Source organism: Arvicanthis niloticus, chromosome 1 (assembly GCF_011762505.2).
Source record: "Arvicanthis niloticus isolate mArvNil1 chromosome 1, mArvNil1.pat.X, whole genome shotgun sequence".
NCBI lineage: Eukaryota > Metazoa > Chordata > Mammalia > Rodentia > Muridae > Arvicanthis > Arvicanthis niloticus.
This window is the reverse complement of record NC_047658.1, coordinates 52,715,279-52,739,080: the sequence shown is the minus strand read 5'-3', so window position 1 is coordinate 52,739,080 and position 23,802 is coordinate 52,715,279. Positions and strand designations below refer to the sequence as shown.

Here is a 23,802-nt window from a genome sequence, read left to right as displayed (position 1 = left end):
TACCACCAACCTGGCCACCTGAGTCTCCAGGACCCACAAGGTACAAGAGGGAATCAACATTATTTTCTGACTTTAACACTGATACCAAGGCATATGTGTGCCTGTACTCTCACACATACACACAGACACACAAATACTGAATAAATGCCTTTAAAAAGGAAAAGAAGGCATTATTCCCAAACACTTATATGCTGTATGCCAGGGCTGTGGAGAATTTGGTTTTCTTTCTTTCTTTCTTTCTTTCTCTCTCTCTCTCTCTCTCTCTCTCTCTCTTTCTTTCTTTCTTTTCTGAACTTTCCATCTGTTCCTCTATATTTTTTTCTTCCTTTTTATTTTGTGGGTGCTAAGGATCCAACCCAGGACTTAGTGCATTCTCTGTAAGCACCTGCTACATGCTCAGTCTGGGTCCCCTGTTCCTGTAATGTTTCTCAAGGAGGGAACAAAGCAGAAGAGAGCCTCGGGATCATCTATTTAGTTTTGAGCTTAGTGGGTATGGGAGGTCCACGTAATCTCCAAGTGGAATGTCCCACTGGATAAAAGGGTCTAGGGTTTGAGGGAACTCTGGATGGTGACTGGATTTGGAACTTGGCCCATGAGAAATGCACTTGGGGCCTTTGAGATAGCTCAGCAGGTAAGGAAAGGCTTGCTACCAAGCTTGTTGACCTGAGATCTACCCTTGAGAGCCCCACAGGGTAGGATAGAAGCAGCTCCCACAAGCTGTCCTCTGACTTCCACATTTACACTGTGTCACACATGTACCCCCCAACACATATACCCAGTAAATTAATTAATTAAAAGTAAAAGAAAAAAAAAGATGGTGTGGTCCAGCTGAAGCAACAGAACAAACACTACTCACAGAGCCCTGCTGAAGTGTGCAGAGCAGGACTCTGGAGAGGAGAATAGAGTCTAGGACACCCGTCAGAATGACCGAAGGGAGGGGGACAAAGACCCGGCAGGCACAGCCATCATCTGTGAAGGAACCTCTGCACTCGGACAAGACGAGTCTTGAGACAGACTACAGCACTCAGGAAGAAGCCTTGCTAGGTAAGAGTGGTGTCAGAGGAGGGGTGTGGACACCAACCAGAAGCCAAATAACATTGAGAGGGAGCAAGAGACCCAGAGATGGCACAGACAGGCAGCACTACCGGAAGGCCAGGCTAGCAGGGAGGGCCGAAGGGCAGGAGGTGGCTATTTGTGTTTTGAAAAGGGAGAGTCTTGCACAATCTCTCAGAACAAGTAGATGGTCCTAGGTGGCAGCAAAGATCTGCTCCCACAGCCCAGCTGTGGGGATGAGAAAGAAAACGATGTGGCTTGGATCCCCTTCCTCTCCCCAGCCAACACCACCCGCCTTCTCTAGACTTGTTCCACTTCACACCAATGCTGTAGCTTGCCTGCTGCTGGGGCATCACATGACAGGGAGCGTAGATCCTGGATTCAGAAGCTTCATTTCTGCCTTATAACTCCTCCTTGCTAATGCTTGGAGCTGGAACTACTCACAGCCCCAGGTGGTGACATCATTCTGCTCTCCCAGAAGCCAGATGTGAGTCCAGTCAGCTGGTGCAGTTGACTATGTGAGGGACTCCAGGGCAACTGGCTGGCTACAGCCCTCGGGCTCAAGCTAGGAGGACATGCCCAGGATGGCAGAGTGGGCATCAGAAGGCATGTTCTAACTATAGGTGGAGGCTGTTGGTGAAACAGAAGCTGCATTTGGGGTGAAGTAGTGAACGGTGAGGAGGAGGAAAGGGAGACAGCCGAGAAGGGAGGGGGGTCTCTAGATGCTCAGTGATAAAGCATTTGCTTAGCACATGAAGCCCAGGAACCATTGTACCACAAAGAAGAGAAGCATAAAGGAAAATAAGAAAAAAGAAGGGAAAGGAAAGGAGGGGAAGAAAGGGATGGATAAAGGGAAGGGGGAAGGCAGGGAGGCTCCAATTTTCTAAGGTAGGGTACATAATAATGTCCCTGTGGCAAGTATGATCTCACAGCCCAGGAACTACCTTTGGGCCTGCAGTGCCTGGGATGGTAGACAAGCAGTGTGTGTAACTCAGGGCAGCGCAACAGAGGAAGGACTATTAACTCCTACTATGTGCCTGGAACAAGTCCTACTGTGTGCCAGATACTCATTGGTATGTGATGGCTCATTGATTCTCAAAGCAAGTGAGGTGGCTGTAATGATTTCCATTTAACCACTGGGTACACTGAGGCTCTGAGGTGTGGGCTATCCATCCAAGGTCACACAGCTGAGAATGGGCAGAGACCACTCAGATGCCAGGAAGGTTGCCAAAGTCCTGTACAGCTAAGGTGTGTGCCCTGGAGAAAGCTTGATTCTCTGCATTCATGGCAGCATGTGTCCCTGCTAGAGGCTGAATCTTCCAGATTCACATGATAAAACCAAAGCCCGGATGACAGGCTTAGGTGAACCATCAGGAGGTGACGCTCTCATAAATGGGGTCAGTTTCTCTTATACAAGAGGCCCTGGAGTCTCCCTCTGTCTTCAAACATGTAAGGGTGGGAGAGGAGTTGATTGTGACCAGGAAGAGGGATTCCTCATTAGAACATGACTCTGCTTTCCTTTCCAGCTTCTAGAACATTAAGGAGTGGGGGTCCTGTTGTTTGTGAGCCAGCACACTTACAGTTTTTAATCATAGTATCCCATGCTCTGAGGACCATGGCTCCAGAGTCTCCACTGCACCACACCCTTGGAACAATTTCATCCTGCCTGGAAATCAAACCTATCCAAACTGGCTCTCTTTCCTCGGCCATCCCAAGTCCTTCTTTCCAGCCTTCCCTCTCAGTCTCTGCTCTCTTCCCACCCCATCTCTGAAAACAGTACTGTTTACTGAGGGGATTAAGGTCTGCCTTAGGCAGGAACCCCAAACTCTCAGGAGATAAAAAGGGTTTTTTTTTCACCTTTGGGGCTCCTCATGGGGAGCAGTTGAACATTGCTTAGCTGAGGTGGGGCCTGTGCCAGAGGCTGGAACCATCCATTGTGAGAGGTGGAGGGAGTGTGATCCTGGGTCAGCCAGACCCAGCAAGAAAGCAGGAGCTGGGGGTGTGAGGAGGGGGGGCTGGGGGGGTCAGTGGAAAGTTACTAGAAGGGAGATGGAGCCAAAGCAGGGGTGGGGACAGGGTTGGGAGGGTGACTAATCAACCAGATACAGCCAGGAGGAGGAGGACACCACATGGACGGTGCAGAGCTCTGGGCCAAGGAGAAGCAGAGGACTAAAAAGTCCCAGGGTGATTCTACTTCCTGGAGAAAAGATCACTTGGACTAGGTCCCAGCAGGAGACAGCCTAGGTTCTAAAAATCTGCAGGAGCTCAGGGAAGGCTTCCCAGCATAGACACTGGCCAGAGACTTAGACTAGAGTCTGAGAGGCATGGGAAGAGGCTTGAGTTCAACTCAGTACCCAACACACTTGCCACCCTGCCTTGTGGGCAAGTCTCAAGACTGAAAGAGGTGTGTGTGGTGTATGTGGTGTGTGTGTGTGTGTGTGTGCAGTGTGTGTGTTTATTGTGTATGTGTGTATATATGGGGTGTGAGTGTATTGTGTGTGTATATGTGGGGGGTGTATAGTGTGTGTATGTGGTGTGTGTGTGCAGTGTGTATATGGTATGTAGTATGTGTGGTGTGTATGTGGTGGGTGTATGTGTATGTAGTATATGTGGCATGTGTGTAGTATGGTGTGTGTGTGGTATGGTGTGTGTGTGGTATGTGTATGTGGTGTGTGGATGTGGTGTGTATGTATGTGGTGTGGGGGGGTTGTGTGTGTGTGTACTGTGTGTGTATGTATGTGGGGTGTGTGTGTAGTGTGTGTAGTGGGGTGTAGTGTGTGTATGTGGTGTGTGTGTGCAGTGTGTGTATATGGTATGTAGTGCGTGTGGTGGGTGTGTGGTGGGTGTATGTGTATGTAGTGTATGTGGTATGTGTGTAATGTTGTGTGTATGTGTGGTATGTAGTGTGTGTGGTGTGTGTATGTGGTGTGTGTAAGTGGTGTGTATGTATGTGGTGTGTGTGTGGGGGGGTTGTGTGTGAGTGTGTGTATGTGTCTTGCTAAGGCAGCCATTGGCTTACACACTGAGATCCTCCTGCCTCTGCTTCCCTATTGATCTCTGAGATCAAAGGTTTGCACCACCACCACTGCCTGGCTGAAGGATATATTTCTAAGGGTTGCTTCCATTCAATCAGTGACTCATCTCCGTGGCCCCAGCTTCACCTCAGAACAAGAGCTCAGTTACCCCAGTTGCTGGGTACAGGGTAACTGGTTCAAGCATGCTCATATTATCTAAGCAGCCCAATCAGAATTCTGCCCGGGACTTGTCTGGCTACAGAAGAGAGTTGTTCATGCTAGCCGATGTGCTGTAAGCATGAACATCTGGTTCATGAACATCTGGTGTTGATTGATGGGGTAAACATGGTGTGAGGGATAAGGCTGACCCTGAAGGCTAAGCAGAGAGGAGAGGACGAGGCCGCAGCTGCTCTGGACCCTGGTTCTGGCCTTTGCCGGCCCCACCTGACCTTCTAGTGTGTGAGCCAAAAAGTCTCCTCCTCCCTGGGAAGCTAGGTGCAAGCGTGTTTCTGCCACCCTCAGCCAACAATTGCAAAGAACATAACCTCTTATAAGCCAGGAGGAGAACAAATATTCTGAGACCCAGAGCCTCTTGTTGCCTAAGGAAAGGCTCTAATGTCGGGGCACAGAGACTAAAAGAGCAAGGACATTGTGCTGGGGCTTCAGTCTAGACTCATTAGCCCCGAGATTTTGCACAAACATCAGCCACCCTGAGGATCAGGCTCCTCACCTATAAAGGGGTAATCATCGTGTTTTCTCTGAAAACTAAAATGAAGTCTGGCCGCAGCTCCTCTCCATAAGCTGTAGCCATCATCAGCACTTTCTTCCCCTTGCCTGGGCTTTTCTTTTCTTTTCCACTAGAGCAGTTCTTGGCCTTCCTAATGCTGTGACCTTTGAGTACAGTGCCTCACGTTGTGGTGACCCCCAGCCATAAAGTTATTTTTGTTGGAATTTCCTAGCTGTAAATTTTGCTACTGTTATGAATTGCAATATAAATATCTGATAGGCAGGTGACCCCTGTGAAAGAGTCCTTAAACCCAAAAGGGTGGAGACCCACAGGTTGAGAACAGCTACACCAGAATATCCAGCACTGAGTCTCCATGGGGTTCACTGAGCACACCCCGTCTCCATGGGGCTCACTGAGCATGCTCACTCCCTGTCTCCATGACCACTCCGGAACCATCACTTATTTATTTCATTCATTCAGCCGAGTCTCTGGCCGTGGCTTTGTGGGGCTCAAGGCTATGTGAAGGATGCAAAGTAAGATCATGCCTTGACCTCAAATGTTAAATGCTCATGACAGCAACTATGGAATTGAGGGGTGACATATGTCTTCCCCTTACCTGGCATCCCTAGACTATACAAAGTATCTCCTTTGCTGGGCCTCTCTCCAGCACACACACCAGTATCCTACTAATGTCTTTCATATCTGCTGTTGACATGTTAAGCAACCGATGCCATAGTCAAAACTGCTCAAAACTCTTCAATGGAGCCTCTGTTAGAGAAAAAAGCCCAGATGCAGGACACCCATGGTGGTACATGGCTGTTATCCCAGAACTCAGGAGGATCACAAGTTTGAGGCCAGTTTGAACTACATCCAGGACCTGTTTCAAAACAAAACACAACCCAAAACACAGACTCAACAAAAGATCTTCAGATGCCTCAACCTGGCATTAAGACTGTTCAAGACAGAGTCCCGCTGAACCCAGAGGCCATCTCCCAGCTTCCCTCCAGATGTTTTCACATCCCAGCTTCCCTCTGAGCCTTTGCTCTCATTATTGCATCTTCCTGCTTCCAGCTCCAGGACCTCCTGATCCTCCATGTCGTGGAGCTCTTCCACGTCCTTAGGGAGTCTTCCTCGCCATTCCTAGTCACAAATTCTCTGCTACAGGTTCTGCGTCTGTCTCACACATGACCCCTGCACACTGGAGGTAGAGCCACTGTGCGCTATTTAAAGTTGAGAAGCTGTCGGGCTTTACCATGAGATCCCTTCAAGAAGTCATCCTCAGCAGATGTTCACCTCTTCCCCTTGGACCTTTGGGTGCCTGCTACTTGGTTATGCAGATAGAGAGAGAACAGTCCCCACACCCTATGGGAACGGTATTTGGGTGAGCTTGTAGGATAGCCAAGGCTGCCCTCTCGATATCTTTATACACAATAGTTCTTTGGGGGCAAATCTGCCCAGGGCCAGACAGATTCTAAGAACCTGGAGCCCTCCCTTTCCCTACAGCACTGGCATCATTCAAACTCTTTGGACAGGCTGGATCTTCCTCAAGGAGTCACTGGCACAATAGGCACTGAGCTCTAAGAAAAACTAGTAAGAGGTCAGAGTTCATGCCCAGAAGGATGGCCTGGACTTCATTTGTCTCTGTGTGAGCCCAGAAGTCTATAGTGGAAGCTGGAAGCCTCCTGGGTCAATCATCCCCAGCAAAGTACAAAGGATCTGGGGACAGTGACAGAGAAAGAATTAACGGCAGAAACTCCAGAACCTCCTCACATCGCCTGTGCACAGCTTTAGTGGTCTAGACAGGCAGCCATGATTCAGCTCCTTGTTACTTTGGTACCAGAGGCAGGACACTGGAACTCGGCTGCCACTCTCTCTGCCGGCCTTTTGGAAATGCAGTGTAAGTTTGGAGTGGGCTTCAGGGTCTCTAAACAGACTGTGAAGCTGGCTATACTAAAGGGGGCGGGGGGGGGGGGACTGTACTAACCAAGGTATTTCAGAGGCTTAACCAGGTGACCAGAGGGAGAAGAAATAGAATCACAGCTCCATACAGAACAGCAGAGGGGGTGGGTGGGGCACATCAGTAGTGTCTCCAGCATGAATGGCTCTGTTTTAAACTATGGCTGGGCTCTGCCATGGGACAATGCCGTCTTTAAAACAGAAGGGTGGCTTTATCCTTAATGTTTCCTATAATATTTTACATGACTGTAGATGTAGTGTTGAGTGAGCAGAGGGAGAGGGAGAAGAAAGAGAGGAAAGAGGAAAGGCACTATAGCCTTCCGGCTAGAATAAGAGTCTGTGGAGGGGGGCTGGAGATTAAGAGCTGCTCTTCTAGAGGTCCTGAGTTCAATTCCCAGCAACCACATGATGGCTCACAACAAATGCCCCCTTCTGGTATGTAGGTGTACATGCAAATATACATTAAATAAATAAAACTTAAAAAAAAAAAAAGAAAGAAAAGAAAAAGCCTGTGGAGGAGGTTGGCTGAAGGAAACTGCATGTATGGATTCAGTGTCCCTGCAGCAAGTTAGGAGAGTTAGGCTTCTTGGGGGCTGTTTCTCAGCATCCCTCACCCCCTCCACTTCTTGCTCTCAGTCTTCTAGCAGCTATGCCAAGTGGTGATTCATGCTTAAGAAAAATAATGCAGAAACAGTGAACTTCCCAACATTTTACCAAACATCAACCAATAAACAGGGCACCCCCAGCTCTGACTTCATCATTATCCTAGGGACTCGTCTGTGCCCACAGGAGCCCTCAGCCACCTGAGCTCACCTCCTCTCAGCTTAGCTGGCTCCCACAGCTGGGACCTGAGCAGCAAGTGCCAACCCTTGCTGAGGCAACAGTCAACTGACCTGAAAGGCAAAGACATTCTTGACCAGAGCCTCTCCAAAGACGAAGCTAGAGCCGGCTTCAGTGTAACTCAGGAAGACCTGGAGGGAACACAAATACAAGGAGTGGGGCTAGGAAGGGAGGCAGGGACCATGGCCAGGAACCCAGGCTAGGGTGAGCAAGAGCTTCAGTCCAGCTCAGGAAGAAGGATGCCAAGGCTACAGGCCTTCCTGCCTCAACATATACCTCTGAATCACGGTCCCTTTGTGCTTCCTCCAACTTGTGTGCATAAAGTTAAGGAGACAAAGAGTCATAATAGTAGACTTTATGTTATGTATCTTTATCATAGTGATAAAGAGGCTAACCTGAACTACATAGGACACAGTCAAAAACAAAACAAACAAACAAACAAAAAACCCCAAAACCACTACCACCAGTACCACCACCACCACCAACACAAATAGAAAAACAAAAAACCCCCAAAACCAGACATACAATTTACAGAGCTAGAAGTAGCAGCTCATGCCTATAATCTCAGTTGAGAAACTGAGGCAGGAGGATTGCCAGGTATTCAAGGCAATCCTGGGCTATGCAGTGGTACTACCTCAAAAAGTAAAACAAATGCCGGGCAGTGGTGGCGCACGCCTTTAATCCCAGCACTTGGGAGGCAGAGGCAGAGGCAGGCAGATTTCTGAGTTCGAGGCCAGCCTGGTCTACAGAGTGAGTTCCAGGACAGCCAGGGCTACACAGAGAAACCCTGTCTCGGAAAACAACAACAACAACAAAGTAAAACAAACAACAACCTCTGAAATTTAAGGGGATGGCTCAGTTGGTAGTGTTTGCCTCATAACAAGAACCTACATTTTGATCCCCAGAATCTATAGCTTTTAAAAAAGCCAGGTGTGGTGGCAGATGCTTAGAACCCAGTGCTGGGAGGTGGGCACAGGTGGGTCCCTCGGGATCTCTGGCCAGCCATCCTACTTGACAAGCTCCAGAGCAGTGAGAGACCCTGCCTCAAAAGAAAGTGGACAATGCCTGATGAACAACATGCAAGATTGCCTTCTGACCTTTACAGACATGTACACTTACAGCTACACACCATGAAAATATACATACACAGGCACATGTGCACACAAACTAAGCCAGGCTGGCTCCCAAAATTTTTAAGTGGAATGACTCAGAATAATAAGAACCAGATGATGTAAGCCGGGCATGACAGCATATGCTTTTAATCCCAGTACTTAGAAAGCAGAGGCAGGCAGATCTTTGTGAATTTGAGGCCAGCCTGGTCTATATAATGAGATACAGACCAGCAATGGATACATAATGAGAGCTTGTCTTTAAAAACCAGCTAAAAAATAAAAGAAAAAAAAACAAGTATGATTTCAATAAATGTTTCTAAATTCAAATGCCAAGTGGATAATTTTTAAAGTTTTCTGTTGTTAGCAATTTTAACTCACTTACATCCCAAGGCACTGAAACACAGCAGGTCACATGACCTTGCGTTTGTATGCCCTAAGAACCTCACCATCTGGGAATCCATTCCATCACTAGACCCAACTTCTGAAAGGATGAGAGTGATTGGGGTCCTTGGGCTGGTGGCCCCTGCAAGCTCCTGGCCAACCCCAGATATGGGGCCCTAGTCTTTCTAGCCCCAAGCCATCTCTGTGACCTCCACATGGACCTTCCCTGAATCAAGTGGCCTCTCCCTACCACCTCAGAAGCAGGGCCTAACATGCATACCTGAATCTGGTCACCTAGCCACTGGAAAGCAACGAACCCGGGTTCTGTTCTGATGACGAAGAGTCCAAGCACAAACTGCAGGCCAAGGCCCCAGGACACAGCCCGCCATGACACCTGCCAGCCAACAGAAAGGTCCTAGTGAGCTCAGCAGCTAGGGGGGATCCACAGGTCCACTGCAGGGTATGGGATAAGGTAGTGGGCGCAGGAAAGACACAATGAGCTCTGTCCTGCCTGTAGTCGTAGGGGTTCTGCCTAGCATTGGGCCTGCTGCCAACAGTTACACAGAATTCACTAGGCCAGGCTCTTGGCAGGTGAAACAGAAACAGTACAACGCTCTGCAGGCTGATGTGTAGTTAGCCTGGTCTCCAGCATGACATGGTATTCGCTTCTCAGACCAGGGCCTTAGGATATAGGCAGGAGGCTGCCCAAGCCCAGCTCCTCTCCAGCTCAGTGTACGATTTCTGTCTGCCTGGACCCTTACTGTCTGACCTCTATGAACTCTTAGCAACCCTGACCTCAGGTCTCTTGATGGCCTGTGTGACAAAGAAGAGCCCAGTCCCTAGGGCTGCATTTTTTTCACTCAGCACAGAATGAATCCTTGAATCTTCCCTCACAGGACAGCATCAGACCCTTTGCAGCCATGCTGTAAAGCACACAGGGGTCCTGATTCTGGGGCATGGTTGCTCTATGGTTGCTATGGAGACAATGGAAGAAGAGCCCTTGCATCCAGTACAGCAGGGACTTCCCTCACAGGCAGAACACAGTGTATACCAGTTACCTGGAGGGCTTGCTGGGCCAGCCTTGCCCCAGAGTTTCTAACTCAATATGTGAGGAGTCAAGCCCAAGAGTTAGTGTTTCTAGTATATTCCAGGGAAATGTTGTGACTCCTGGTTAGGGAAGCTGACCTCAGACTACTATTTTAAGCTAATGATTTCAGGATACCTTGTATTCTCTAATGGAACTAGAAGCTTAGATTCCCTATTTTCTGGGGTAAGGTGGTTCCTGAGCCTAAAGACCTGAGAAACATATCACCAAGGACATAAATAGCCCCAGCAGCCTGTGAGTTTGGAGAAATATAGCAGTCCTCCCCAGAAAGCTCCCTGTCCCCTGAAGAATGCAAGGTTAGATGGATAACTTCCCACTTAGGGTCTCCAGTCCTGATATGTCCCTCAACAGTGCCTAGGGAACTTATCCCAGTGCACACTGCTCTTCCCCAGCTGGACCTCAGGTGTTCTCCCAGCAGGAGCATCCATCTCACCCCTGCCCCAGCCCACAGGGAGCATCCACTGGCTTCCAGCCTGGGTAACCAGCTGAACACTTACCGCACGGTGATGCTTTGAGCCAGCAAAGAGAAGAGCAAGAAACACACAGATCCCTGCAAAGGACACCAACTGTTCAGGCCGCTGGGCAGTGTCCAGAGATAACCACAAGATCACACCCAGGCCAGCAGCAAGGGCTAGACCTCTGCAGGAGAAAGACAAGAGAGATAAAAAGCCTTAACTAACATCTCTCCTCACCCTCTCTCTCTCTCTCTCTCTCTCTCTCTCTCTCTCTCTCTCTCTCTCTCTCTCTCACACACACACACACACACACACACACACACACACTTAGTGGTCCAGAGACTCTACCTAATGCCCTGAAGGTTATAGGTTCTTTACTCTGTTGGGCACAGATCATCTTCCTGGTTCTTGGCAATTCCAAGCCCAGTCCCTTCTCATTCATTTGGGTGGTTATTTGGTATAGTTTTCTCAGAGGTATTCACCAACCAGAACTCAGCTGGATGTGCTAGAGAAACCTTGCAGCTCTCTGGAGTTTGCTCTCTTAGACTCATAGCTGGTTCAATATGCCACCACTGCTGAAAGCACAGATAATAATCCTTAGCGGAATCCTAGCTGTCCACATGGGGCTGCTTCTTTAGATACATAGGATGCAAAAACTATGGGGCTGGCTTCCTCCAGTAGACTGCAAGGGATCCTGGGAACAGTCTTGAATGTAGAAGCATGTGGCAGGAATAAGACTATCCTGGAGACCCCATATCAGTAGATCTATGGGGAAACAGGCAACATTGGCCTAGGACAGCCACAGGTATTAATGTACAATCCAACCCATAGGAACATCTCTGTAGACTGAGCCCAGCCAAGCCACAAGGCTGAGTTGTCTAGGCACCCCAGGGTGCCCAAGATGCAGCACCTAGAGTGAAAAATGACGCTGGAGTCTGAAGATTTAAGGTCTAGAGCTGGCAAGATGGCTCAGCAGATAAATCTGATGATCTGAATCCAACCCCCCATGGTGGAAAGATAGAACAGACTCGCAAAAGTTGTCTTCTGACATTAACACATGCACATTCACACCTACCCACATCTATCATGCACACATGCACACACACACACACACACACACACACACACACAATTTTTTTTTTTTAAACAATGAGGGTCTCACCTTCTTGACCTTCGTACTTGCTTGGGTCCTGTTACCCCACCTTCTTATCTCTCTCACCCTGTTGGACTGTGTCCCTATCCGTCTGCAGTGTTTTGGAAGTGAACACTTGTTTTCATGTACAGACTCACAGCTAAGAGGAGTTTGCCCTGACCGTCAGGTGAGACTTTTGACTCTGAACTCTCCTGTTGATGCCTATCCAAGCAAAGACTCTGAACAATTCGGATGCGAAGCCACGCTGTGTATGTGAGAAGCAAGGGTTTGGGCCAGGGGTCGGGGGTGCTGTGGCTTGGGTGTGATTGTTCTCATCAAAACTCACGTTGAATTTATTTTGGTCTGAGACAGTCTCATGCTGCCCAAGCCGGCTTCAAACTCCTGCTTCCATTTCCAAAGCACTGGGTTTGTAAGTGCTCACCACCATGTCTGGTCTTTCATGGTGAAATTCAACTGTCACTGTGCCAGAAGGAGAGGCCTTTAAGAGATAATTAGGTCCTTCCTCGAAGAAACAGGTTAATTAATCCTAGGGGACCCCAGTGAATGCTCACTCACATGTCTGGATTAGTCACTGTGGATAGCAGGAGGGTAGTATAAATCAAGGCGGCCTCTCGTATTTTATCTCTTCACCAGTCCTTGTTTGCCCTTCTGCTACCATGAGCTGGAGCATAAGGCCAAACAGATGCCAACCCCGAGCTCTTGGACTTCTCAGATTCCAGAACCACGAGCCAAAGTAAACCTCTACTCTTTATAAATTGTTCTGTCTGTGGTGCTTAGTTATAGCAACAGAAAAGAATGGCAGGGGTTTGACACTCTAGCCTCTCTTTCCTCTCTATGGTATCTCTGTGGTTTGTGGTTTCCAGAGCTATTTTTTTTTTAAGATTTATTTTATTTTTAATTATGTATGTATGTGGGAGGAGTGGAGATGTGAGTGCAGGTGCCTACTGAGGCCTGAGTGTTTGCTAGAATTATAGGCGGTTTTAAACCATCCACTGTGGGTACTTGGAACTAAACAAGGGTCCTCTGCAAGAGTGGTAGCTTTTTTTTTTTAACCACCAAGCCATTTCTTGTACTCTAGGACTATTAAAAGAATGTTTTATTTAAAAATTGTTTATTACTGGTGTGTGTGTGTGTGCGCGCACACACACACACGCGCTTTGGGAGTCTGTTCTCTCCTTCCACCATGGATCCCTCCAGGGATCAAACACAAAAACTATTATTCAGGCTATGGCTAATTATATCAGAATGCCCTGGGGGCTAATTTAAAGTGTTGGCACTTGGCCCAACCTACCCTGTTGAACTGGGCTCCAGGGATGTCCCTAGGTATCCATAATCTCGGTAGTGGGGAGTTAAGCTAGCCCCAGGGGATCCGCCTTATAAGACATCTAGGAAAGGCCTCTGTGCTTGGTGTCCAGACTCTTTGAATATAGGAAATTCTCACAAGTCTGGCTTTAGCCTTCAGTTACCCCTTGCAACAATCAAAACAAAGAAACTAACAACAACAACAACAAAACCTGTTGAAACAGAGCTGGTTAATGGTTTTGAAGTCACCCAGCACCTCTGCCCAGGGCTCCAGGGGACAAGCAGGGTGGAACACATCTGAGGCTGAGGGTGTACTCACCTTTTCAGCCAGAGGCTCAGGCAAGACTGGCCTTGAAACTTCACACACCTCCTTAGCTTGGACCCCAGAAGTCTCTTTAGCAGACCGTAGGCCAGAAAGACAAGAACCACACAGGTGATGATGAACAGCGCCAGGGCCCTCTGGAAGTCCAGGAGGCAGGCAACGATCAGGAAGCCAATATATGCTGCAGGAGGAGTCATTGACAGGCTCGTCAGAAGAAAACATTGCTCTTAAACCCTGTGGCCCAGTCCCCTGGCTCTGCCTTGTCCACCCAGTGTGTTAAGGGCAGGAAACTCACTCCCAGCCTCACTTTCCGAATCTAGAAGTGAAAACACCTGTCCCTCCTGGGTCACAAGGTTATTAGGGAGCTGAGGATGCCACTCAGTGGTGGTGGCTTGCCCAGCATGCCTGAGGCCCTGGCAAATGTGTGAAAAGGGCCTCTGCACATTATAAAGTGGTGGCAGAGACTGAGAGATGAACAGGCCTGGCAGAGCCATGGTAGATCTACAGAGGACCAGACTGGATAAGTCAGTGACTCTATGTGACTCCAGATTGTACCTCCATCCTATGTGTTAATCAATGACACCCCCACCCCCCGCGCTGTGGGGTGTGTGTGTGTGTGTGTGTGTGTTGCATGTGCACTGCATTGCTAGGTTTGAGTTAGGCCACACTAACCTACAACAGCCTCTTTCTTCCTCTATCCTCACAGCTGCTATAAAAGAAATGGCAGGCGCCCTACTGTGTCTGTGGGTCTGTGATCCTCACTTCTAAGAGTTCAGCAAGCTCAGGTTACGCCTCTGGGAACTTGATAAGCCCCCTGCTGTGACCCCACGGTCACTGAGGAGGATAGCTTCTCCCATTCCCTTGCTGCCCAGGCAACCTGACTACAAGCACTTGCTATGAACTACTCATTCACTACATGGCACATGACTATCCTCCTCTCTCTGAAACCTCTAAGAAAGGGAACTTGACTCTGTCTCCTGGCCTGGAACTCATACAGTCCCTGCCATGCTGCCTGCCCATGGAGTTAAGAACTCTGCTGTAACTGGGCTCTAGACCTTAGTAGGCCCCTAGACCTTAGCATAACTGACTCCATGATAGAAGCATCGTTCAAGCCATAAAACTCAGCACATAGACAGCACCACCTGCCAAAAGTAAAACAAAGATCTAATTCACCAAAGTCCATAGTTCTGGGAAAGTCTCTAAATGTATTAACTTTGCTTTTTAGCTTCTGTAGTTCTGCTTCTGGCTAAATGTTCTTGTTAACTGAAGTATGTCAGTTCAGGACATAATGTTCGTGCTTAAACACTCACTGCTGAGGCCTGAGTATTTGAATTATAGGCAGTTGTAAACCATCCACTGTGGGTGCTTGGAACTAAACAAGGGTCCTCTGCAAGAGTGGTAGCTTTTTTTTTTTTTTTTTTTTTTTTAACCACCAAGCCATTTCTTGTACTCTAGGACTATTAAAAGAATGTTTCATTTAAAAATGATTTATTACTGGTGTGTGTGTGCGCGCACACATGCATGTGAAGGTCAAAGGAAAACTTTTGGGAGTCTGTTCTCTCCTTCTACCATGGACTCCAGGGATCAAACACAAAACTATTATTCGGGGCCATGGCTAATTATATCAGAATGCCTTGGGGGGCTACACTGGGATCCTGAAACATTCAGAGTAGTCACCAGGTCTATTGGCTTGAACCTGTGTCCGAGTAGTCTTCTTTGATGAATACCCCACACCATTAATACATCTCCTACCCAAAATGACAATCAGACTCATGCTGGAGATTTTATATGGGTATTAAAGACCTGTGCTTGTGTGTCAAGCCCTTTACTGATGGAGCCATCTCCCAGCCTCACCAATGACAGTTTTCTTCCTAGAGTTCCCTCTTCTGTAGCCTGGCTCTCCTGTGAGCCACTGAGCCAGTCTGAGCTGTTGCCTCACAAAAGGAACATGGCAGGCTGGGCGGTGGTGGCACACGCCTTTAATCCCAGCACTTGGGAGGCAGAGGCAGGTGGATTTCTGAGTTTAAAGCCAGCCTGGTCTACAGAGTGGGTTTCAGGACAGCCAGGGCTACATAGAGAAACCCTGTCTCAAAAAAAAAAAAAAAAAAAAAGAAAGAAAGAAAGAAAAAAGAAAGAAACATGGTGGAAGCCAGGGGTGGGGGTGGGGGTGGGGGGGGTAGAGGTGGGAGTAGGGGGGTGGGGGGAGGAATGCTTCTTCCTGGCCTTTGAGTTTCAGAATCCAGGGCCTCAAAGAGTGGAAAGGGCTTAGCCAATCAAAGGAAAACATGAGGAAGCAGTTCATAGAAATATGAGTCTCACCTCGCCTGCCACCTGTTAGCAAATGACTTAGAACAGGACATTACTTAGGACATGACAATGTTCCTGGGGCCAGGGGAAGACTGAAGCTTGACCCTCACAAACTGGACAAAGCCCAGGGCTTCTGTGGCTTGGCAAGCTGAGGAACCCAGGCCTTGCTTCCTGAGAGAAGTACCATCAGGGCACAGGCCTTCATCGAGGAATGTTGTGTGTGGCCTGTGGGTAGGCAGAACTCATGAGCTCTGGGAGAAACACCCCTGTCCCTGCAAAGGGGTGCAGAAAGGGAAAAGATGGGGGGCCCAGGGCAGGTGCACAGTGGAGAAAAGGGACATCAGAGTCATCTGCCCTGAGAGAAGCTAGGACAGTTGAGAAGCAGACAGGTCAGTGGGACAGTAGTTAAGGCCTGCTGAAGAATGGATAGTCCAGAGTGACAGAAATCAAGCTCCTGCCATCATTCAAAGGATGACAAAATTGAAGTTTGTGTCAAGTTGTAGAGATAAAGTTCCTTGTCTCTCACTAGGAGCTCCTGAGAGCAGGGCTCTCCTTCCAGCAGTAAGACTCCCTCTTCCCTCCTTCCCCATCTCTCTCCCTCCTCCCCCTCCCTCCCTCTGTCCCTCCCAGAGCCAAGAAAACCTTGAATTATAACCATAAAACCAACCAAACAATAACAACAAACCCAGGATGTCATACCATAAGGGCAAAAAGTTTACCCTGTGCCTGACAACCTGGAATTCTGATCTAGCCTCCTCCATCTCCCGAGTGCTGGGATACAGGACATGCCGACATTCCCAGTTTTGAGCAGTGCAGGAGTGAACACGCAGCTCTGTGTACACTAGGTGAGAACTCTACCAACCTAATAGAGCTACAGCCCCCGCCCATTTAAAAAGAAAATTGCAGTTTATCATGGGGGTGGCATGCTGGTGGGAAGCTCAGGGGACAACTTTTAGGAGCCTGTTCCTTCCTTCCACAGCTACCTGGGTGGTGCAGACAGAACTCAAGGCCTCGGGTTGTGTGACAAATGCTTTTAGCCACTGAGCTATCATCTCCCTGACCAAGCTGGTTTAGGATACAAAGTCTAATGAAACCCAAGCTGGCCTCCAATCCACTATCTAGATGAGGTTAGCCTTTCCTCTCGATCTTCCAGGCACCAGTGGGCCATTTCTTCATCTTCTTTCTAAAATGTACCCTCAGCTCAAAAATGTGTTCAACGTCTCCCGTTAATAACACCTGGCGCCTTCACCTCTGCCACGAACTGAGTCCTGGGAGCCCCTTCTTGTTCTCATAAAAAACAAATGAACAAAAATCTCTCAGCAGGGAATGGTGGTTCATGCCTATCATCTCAGCACTTAGGAGTCTAAGGCAGGAGGACAGCCATGAGTTTGAGGCTAGCCTATGCTATACAGTGAACTTTAGGCTAGCCTAAGCTACAAAGTAAGCCTGTCTCAAAAACAAACAAACTACCCTTCTTCTTCTTCCTCCTCCTCTTCCTCCTCCTTCTCCTCCTCCTCCCCCTCCTTCTTCTTCCTCCTCCTCCTTCTCCTTCTTCTCCTTCTCCTCCTCCTCTTTCTCCTCTTCCTCCTCCTCCTCCTCTACCACCTCCTCTTCCTCCTCTTCCTCCTCCTCCTTCTTCTTCCTCCTCTTCTTTGGGTTGGGGTTTTGTTTTTTTTTAAGACAGGGTTTCTCTATGTAGGCCAAGCTGTCAGTTTCTTTTTCTTTTTTAAATGCAGGGCCTCACCATGTAGCTCTGGCTGGCATAGAACTCGGAGATGAGCCCACCTCTGCTTTCTGAGCATTAGAATTAAAGACGAGAACCTCTCACATCCCTGTCCCTATGTCAGTGGGCACTGCTCAGCCCTCAGCCCTTCCCTTCCTTTTTTGAAGTCACTGGCTTTGCAAGTTCTTTACATGTAGCTGGTCCAAGGCTTTCTGTCCCTGACTTATTTCTCAATTCATTCTACAACTATCCTTTGGAAACAACTTCATCTGCCCATGGCTTAGACATTCTACCCCTAGCAAGTGTTTCCTGTCTTTCCTTCCCTGTGGAGACCGGCTCCTTCACCTGTGCTCTGTAGAAGGGACCATCATGTCCCCATCATCCCATCAGGAAGCTGGGCCAGCCTTAACCTAAGAACTCCTCCATCCTGTACACCTCCGGACATTTCCCAGGGTCGGCAAGCATTGATTGGTCCCTCCATTCTCAGATCAGCCAGTCTGCCCTTTACTGCATTCTCATGCACACTGGGGCCTCACTGTCTTTTCTGTCTCCTGCAGCCATTTTTGGTCTCACAGTATGATGCCAACCCGGACACTCCTCAGTTTAAATTCTTCCATGCAAACCTCTGGACTTCAGAGTTAAATCCAAGTTCCTGAATATATCAATTACCTTCCTCACTCCTGATTACCGGGCCTTTCAGAGTCCTCCAGTCTCAGGAGACTCAGGCTGGGCACCCTTCAGAAACCTAGCTCCAGCTAAACTAGACTATCAAAGCCCACACCCTGCTTGACTTGACCTTTGCTCCCTGACCTTTGTCCTCTGAGGGGTGGGGTATGGGAGGGTCTCAACACTCATTGCCCTCCCTTCTATCCGGGTGACCCAAGACCATGAACTCTGAAAGTAAGCATCCTCCCGGATGGCTTGTTGTTTTGTGTGAGCATATTTAGGCCTTTCCCTTACTCCTGGGGAAGGACTTGGGAATGGGTTCTAGTGTGGCTTGATAGACCTGAGCTCCTATCTTGAGTTGGCTGAGTTGGTGCTCCACAAACTTTCTTGGTTGACTGGGTGAGTGAATAAGCCTGCTTCATGATATGGGGACCAGAGGGTCAGTAACTGTCTCCTGAATGGGGCAGGATGAGCCATGCTTACCAGTAGAGAGCAGGCCTTTGCAGATCCACCCAAACAGCTGCCGGTGCTCCCTGCAGAAGCTTCTCGCTTGCACAGTGGGCTGCAGACTCCTCCTGAGGAGAAGACCATCAGGATTCATAAGTGTCCATCCCCAACTTTCACCCCCATTGGGGAGCCCCAAAACCTGCAGGTAGAAGCTACTCAGGTATATTCCCAGTGTGGTAATGGATTAAGGCAGGGCTGCCCTTGCTACCTGACAAGGCTGAAAAGCAACCACAGTCCAAAGACATAAGCCATGGTTCTGCACATGTTGAGGCTTGAGGCCACTCCACAGGACCACCTCTGATCTTGGGTGAGGGAAGGAACCAACTCATAGGTAGAGGCTTATGGCCATTCTGAAGAACAGATTCGTGGCTGTCCGACCTCTTCCTCCTCATTTCCATCTGCCCATTGAGCAAGGCCAAAAGCTTCTCAACTCTGTATTGGTTCCCCTTGGACAGGGACATTTATTGTCCAAGTCCTCAGTGCTTGAAAGGACATATAAAAGCATGCAGCTGGCCATCCCCATTGCCTCCAGTATCCAGAATGGACTCTAGTCCTAGGGTCAATTGGTCACTTGTTTGTCCCTGGAGGAAGGGCTGCTACCCAAATCTCGAAGGTCCTGTTGGTCAAGCAACAACAGATGCACACTTGGTGTTCATGAAATTCGACCCTCTGCTGCTGCTGCAAGGGCTTCTCATGCAGGGGAGGGGATGGGAGAGGGCACCTTCTCAAGTCCCCTAAGGAGCTGGAGGTCCTACCACCGTCACAACCCTGTCCTTGGGGTGTCCTACCTGCTCTGCTCAGAGCAGAATTCCTCCAGCCAGGACCACACCAGACCCTGTTGGCTGGTCCCTTCACCTCTGTGTATAGTGGAAGTCTGGTCGGGTCCAGGAGTGTTACAAACTGAACCCTGGCGTTCCCACAGTAGCTCAACAACTGAATGGGATAGCAGGCCAATGAAGGAGGATGCAGGGAGACCCAGCCAGTCAGGGCCTGAGAAGCCCTGTGTATGCATCGGGATTACACCCTAGCTGGTTACAAGCACCTGGACTGGCTCGCCCCAAGACTTGTAAAGCTCACTTGCCCCTTGACTTCCCTTGGTCAGACTTCTACCTTCTTTCCTGTGCCCTCACAGAGCTCACCTACCATCGGGAGAAGGGTTTCCGCTCTGCTTTGTCCCAGCTGCCTCCAGTCTCTGACAGGCTTGAGTGCCTGTGTGGGAGTCGACCCTCCTCCTAAAGCCAACAGGGAGCAGTCAGGGCCAACCTTCCCCCTATGGCCGAAGGGACAGGAAAGAAATAGGAAGAGACAGGAAAGACCCTGGCAGCCCCATGCACATACAGGCACCTCGTGAGAAGACTGAGGTAGAGACTGGACTTCTGCTTGGGAAATAGGGGGCTACATAATTAAATTCTTCAATGCATGCATTGAGCATCTACTATGTACAGACACATCCTGCCTCAGAATTTCACTGTGACTTCCTGGAGACCAGAAGTACTCCAAGGAAGGTCCCAGGTAGGCCCCCTCCCATTGCATGACTCCAGGGTGCCTCTTGCGACTTGATACCCAAGTCGTTATTTGGGGGAGCTGGGGAGGGGAACATTTAGTAAAGGAGAGGGAGCCTTGTTAGGGAAGAGAGGGGGGACACATGGCATCATGTTAGGCTTTACAATCCTCCACTCGGCCTTTGGGGAGCCAAGACAAGACTGCAAGTTCTTTGAAAGCCAAGGACACCCAACCCCATCATCTGCTTCTCTTCTCATCTTGTAGACCAAATGTTCTTCCCTCCTGGGACCTTTGCTAACAGCACACAGTGGGTACAGCACACAGTGGGTACTTAGGACATGTTTAAGGGGTGAAATACAGGGGGATGCTTTGTTCTGGGGAGGCACTATGCAAGCAGAGCCGAGAGAGGACAGAGTGAAGTGAACACACAGTTTCCCAGCCCCATAAGCTGCCAGTCAAGCTGAGGAGGTGCTATAGGAGAAGGGAACAGACCATGCTTTCCAGGAAGTCAGCCCCCATGTTCTCCAGGCCGTGGGTCACAGGTGTGAGAGAAATGGACTCTCTTTGCCTCCGAGTGTTGTCTGCCATGTGCTAGGCTCTTCAGCTGAAAGACAAAGAAGTCACGGGGTCCAAAGCTGAAGGTGAGAGAAGAGGAACCAGAGAGGAAGAGGGGGAGGGGGAGGGGAAGGGGAGGGAGAGGGAGAGTGAAACAGAGACCCTTTCTGCCCTCACTCCTGATCCTGGGAGAGGCAAGTCCTTGTAAGCTCCAATAGTGAGCTGTCCCTTAGTCACCAGTCACTAGGAAGGGAAAGAGGGACTGGTGTAGGTGCCTGGAGTGGGCACTGCTCAGAAAAGAGGCCCCAGTGCTCTTCCTACAACAGGTGAAAATCATTGCCAGGGGAGGAAGTGTTCATTTCATCCATCTTGGAAACATAGTTTCAGCCCCTGGGTCCGAATCTATCTGAAGGCCAGTGCTACCCAGGGCTGTTCCATTCAAAACCCAATATTCTTCATTCTCAGTGACGCTGCTTTTAGATGTTAGCTCAGGTGTAAATAGGAGCCCAAACTCCCGTCTCCTCACTTCGGTCCCTCTCTTGCCCACACCTTAGGCGTTTCCTACTCTATCCGAACAGGAGCTGGCTAAGCGGATCTTCCCAGACACATACCCTCACGAGGGCATGTGGAGCATGCAGCCAGAGCTGGGGAATGCCTGCTACCTGGGCACTCGCAGACACGCAGCTGCACGGAGAGAGGAGAGGATCCTGTACTACTCACTTATTTGCAGTGAGAAGGCAGCGTCAGGAAGGACTGACTGAAGCACAGGTTACGGTGGGGAGGGCTGGGTCCAACCTGCTTGGGCTTTGGCCTGTTCACTTCTGCGGAAATTCCTGGGCAGAGTCCAAAACTGAAGTAGGTTGGGCTTCCCCAGAGCTCAGGGCCACCGTGGGGGCAGGGACCCCAGCCCTGTTTCAGAAAAATGTGATGGGGTAACCTGGCTCACTCCAGCCAGGTCCTCTGTGGTCTTGGCCTCTGTCTGCCGCCCTTTCCCAAGCCAACCTCTTCCTGGCCTTGCTCCAGGTCTTCCTCCTCTAGGAAGCCACCTTGGATCTCCTCACCCTCCTCCTCTTTCTGTCAACATCCTGGAAACGTGTCTTCCTGTTGTGGCTGAGCCTCCCTCTCTCACAGTATCGGTGACTTGTTTTCCAAAACTAGAAGATACAGAAATCGCCGTCTCTGTCACAAACAGGAGGTGGCTCAAGACTAAGCATCACACAGTTGCAAAAACAAGCCCAAATCACACCATTTCCTTCTCCCCTTTCTTTCTACAGTGACACCCGAGTTACACATGCAAAGTTGAGGGACAACACTTTCATCTTTAGTCCTCAAACTTGACAGGGTTTAATAATTAATGATACACGCTGTTTACTAATTAATGATCTTTTATGATACAAAAGATGCTCCTCACGCAGAGGTGTACACTGGCTGTCTTGGAGAAATAGAAAAGAAGAGGCCGGACATAGTGGTACCCCCTGCTCGTGGCAAGCATCTTTTTCTATTGGGGTTGGGGAACATTGTCACATCTAGCCCAGCCTGACTTTGAACCTGCTTTGGAGCTGAAGGTAGCCTTAAACACCCAATCCTCCAGCCTCTGCATTACAGGTGTGTGTCTCCACACCAGGCCTTCAGTCATGTGGAATGAAACATGAAGGTGCTATAGAAATATACAGAGCATAAGAATTTTTTTTTGTTTTGTCTTGTTTTTCGAGACAGGGTTTCTCTGTGTAGCCCTGGATGTCCTGGAACTCACTCTGTAGACCAGGCTGGCCTCGAACTCAGAAATCTGCCTGCCTCTGCCTCCCAAGTGCTGGGATTAAAGGCGTGTGCCACCACCACTCGGCCTGTTCCAGGGTTTTCAAACCTTGCTTATCTAGATATACATATACACATACATGTATACATATATTGCATCTGGAGATACAATACCCACTTTCAGGTCATTGGGTCCCCTTGTGAATAAATGTTTACCTTGAGCAAGACCGGGATGGGGCCAGAGTAGATACTGAAGGACCCCCTAGTCTCGATGAAGAGAAAGGATCTTATCTGCTTTGATGCCTCTGTCCTCAGTGGCTCCTCTTGTGCACCACCCACACACACCGCCCTTTCTTCCTCTTGTTGCCCAGAAGTAAGCAGAGGCACACTGAGTCAGCAGGCTGTTTCACAGTTTACCTTACACTGCAGCTTCTGGGGCTCTGGCTTTCTAAACAAGGATTTAGTGTTATACACGTCACAAGATGAACCTTGAGCTGGGAGCCCAAAGATCTAGATTCACCCTGGACTCTTAAATTAACTTATTCCCTAATCTGTGAACTGCTGTGGGTGGGAACAAATTGAGGATTAAACCAAGCACTTGGCAGGGAGCCCAGCGCTGTGAGACTGGCAGCTGCCTTTGCTGTCCCAGGCCCATCCTGGACTGTCTTGGCACCCTCCTCCCCACTTACTGCCCAGGATGCCCTGTGCTCTTCCCAGGCTGCTCCCCTCAGTGATGGAGTGGCCACCAGGGATCTCACCCAGAAAGTCAAATCTCTCTGGGGCACAGAGGCTTGGGAGACTGTGGGATTGGGATGCAGACAAGGAAGGACAGAGAGCTGGAGGATGGGTGGGCTGTCCTGCTTCTGCTTCTTCCTGTAATGCCTCACAGCCCCCCTGTGCTGCTGTCTGTTTCCTGAGGGAATGGTTCTCTGAGGTCCCACTTACCCTGACAGGCCAGCTGCGGGAGGCACAGGCATGAGGAACTAGGGTGCTGGATCATGGAACACTTTGGAGAAGATCAGATGACTACACATGTAACCTCCCTGAGATCACAACGGCCTCAAAGAAGCTGCTGGTACACCAACTGCCAGCCCCGGGATGCTCCTTGGAGACAGCACTTTAGCTGCATTTCAGGAAAACAGTTGTTGGGAATTGGTTCTAATACTTTGTATTAATTCAGCTCCCCAAAGTCACACTTTCAGACGCTGAGGGTTCCTGCCCCCAGCTGGCTTCAATTAGTAATAAAGAATTGCCATACAGCCAATGGCTGGGCATGGAGACAGAGGCAGGACTTTTAGCTTGGCAAGAGACCAGGACAGAACAGGCAGAATCGCCATGATGGGGAAGAGAGCAGACTTAAAGAGCC

At 49.3% G+C, this 23,802-nt stretch overlaps 1 protein-coding gene across 4 annotated transcripts in view; it reads right to left on the bottom strand.

Moving 5' to 3' along the window:
* The window catches only part of Slc28a1 (solute carrier family 28 member 1), a 51,179-nt gene extending 28,335 nt beyond the window's left edge, over nt 1–22,844 (bottom strand). Inside the window, exons 1-9 of one of the 4 annotated variants that reach the window (XM_076936792.1) lie at nt 22,653–22,844; nt 21,293–21,835; nt 20,619–20,730; nt 19,767–19,855; nt 18,600–18,691; nt 13,418–13,601; nt 10,686–10,827; nt 9,364–9,477; nt 7,644–7,721 (exon numbers count right to left, since the gene is read on the bottom strand). In XM_076936792.1, coding sequence (XP_076792907.1) covers nt 7,644–7,721; nt 9,364–9,477; nt 10,686–10,827; nt 13,418–13,601; nt 18,600–18,691; nt 19,767–19,855; nt 20,619–20,714 — 795 coding nt within the window. In that variant the 5' untranslated portion in view covers nt 20,715–20,730; nt 21,293–21,835; nt 22,653–22,844. Of the gene's footprint in view, nt 1–7,643; nt 7,722–9,363; nt 9,478–10,685; nt 10,828–13,417; nt 13,602–18,599; nt 18,692–19,766; nt 19,856–20,618; nt 20,731–21,292; nt 22,019–22,652 lie in introns of those variants that run through there. The other 3 variants (XM_076936805.1, XM_076936800.1, XM_034517567.2) reach the window with 3 other exon arrangements.
* Between the last annotated feature and the right edge of the window lie 958 nt (nt 22,845–23,802).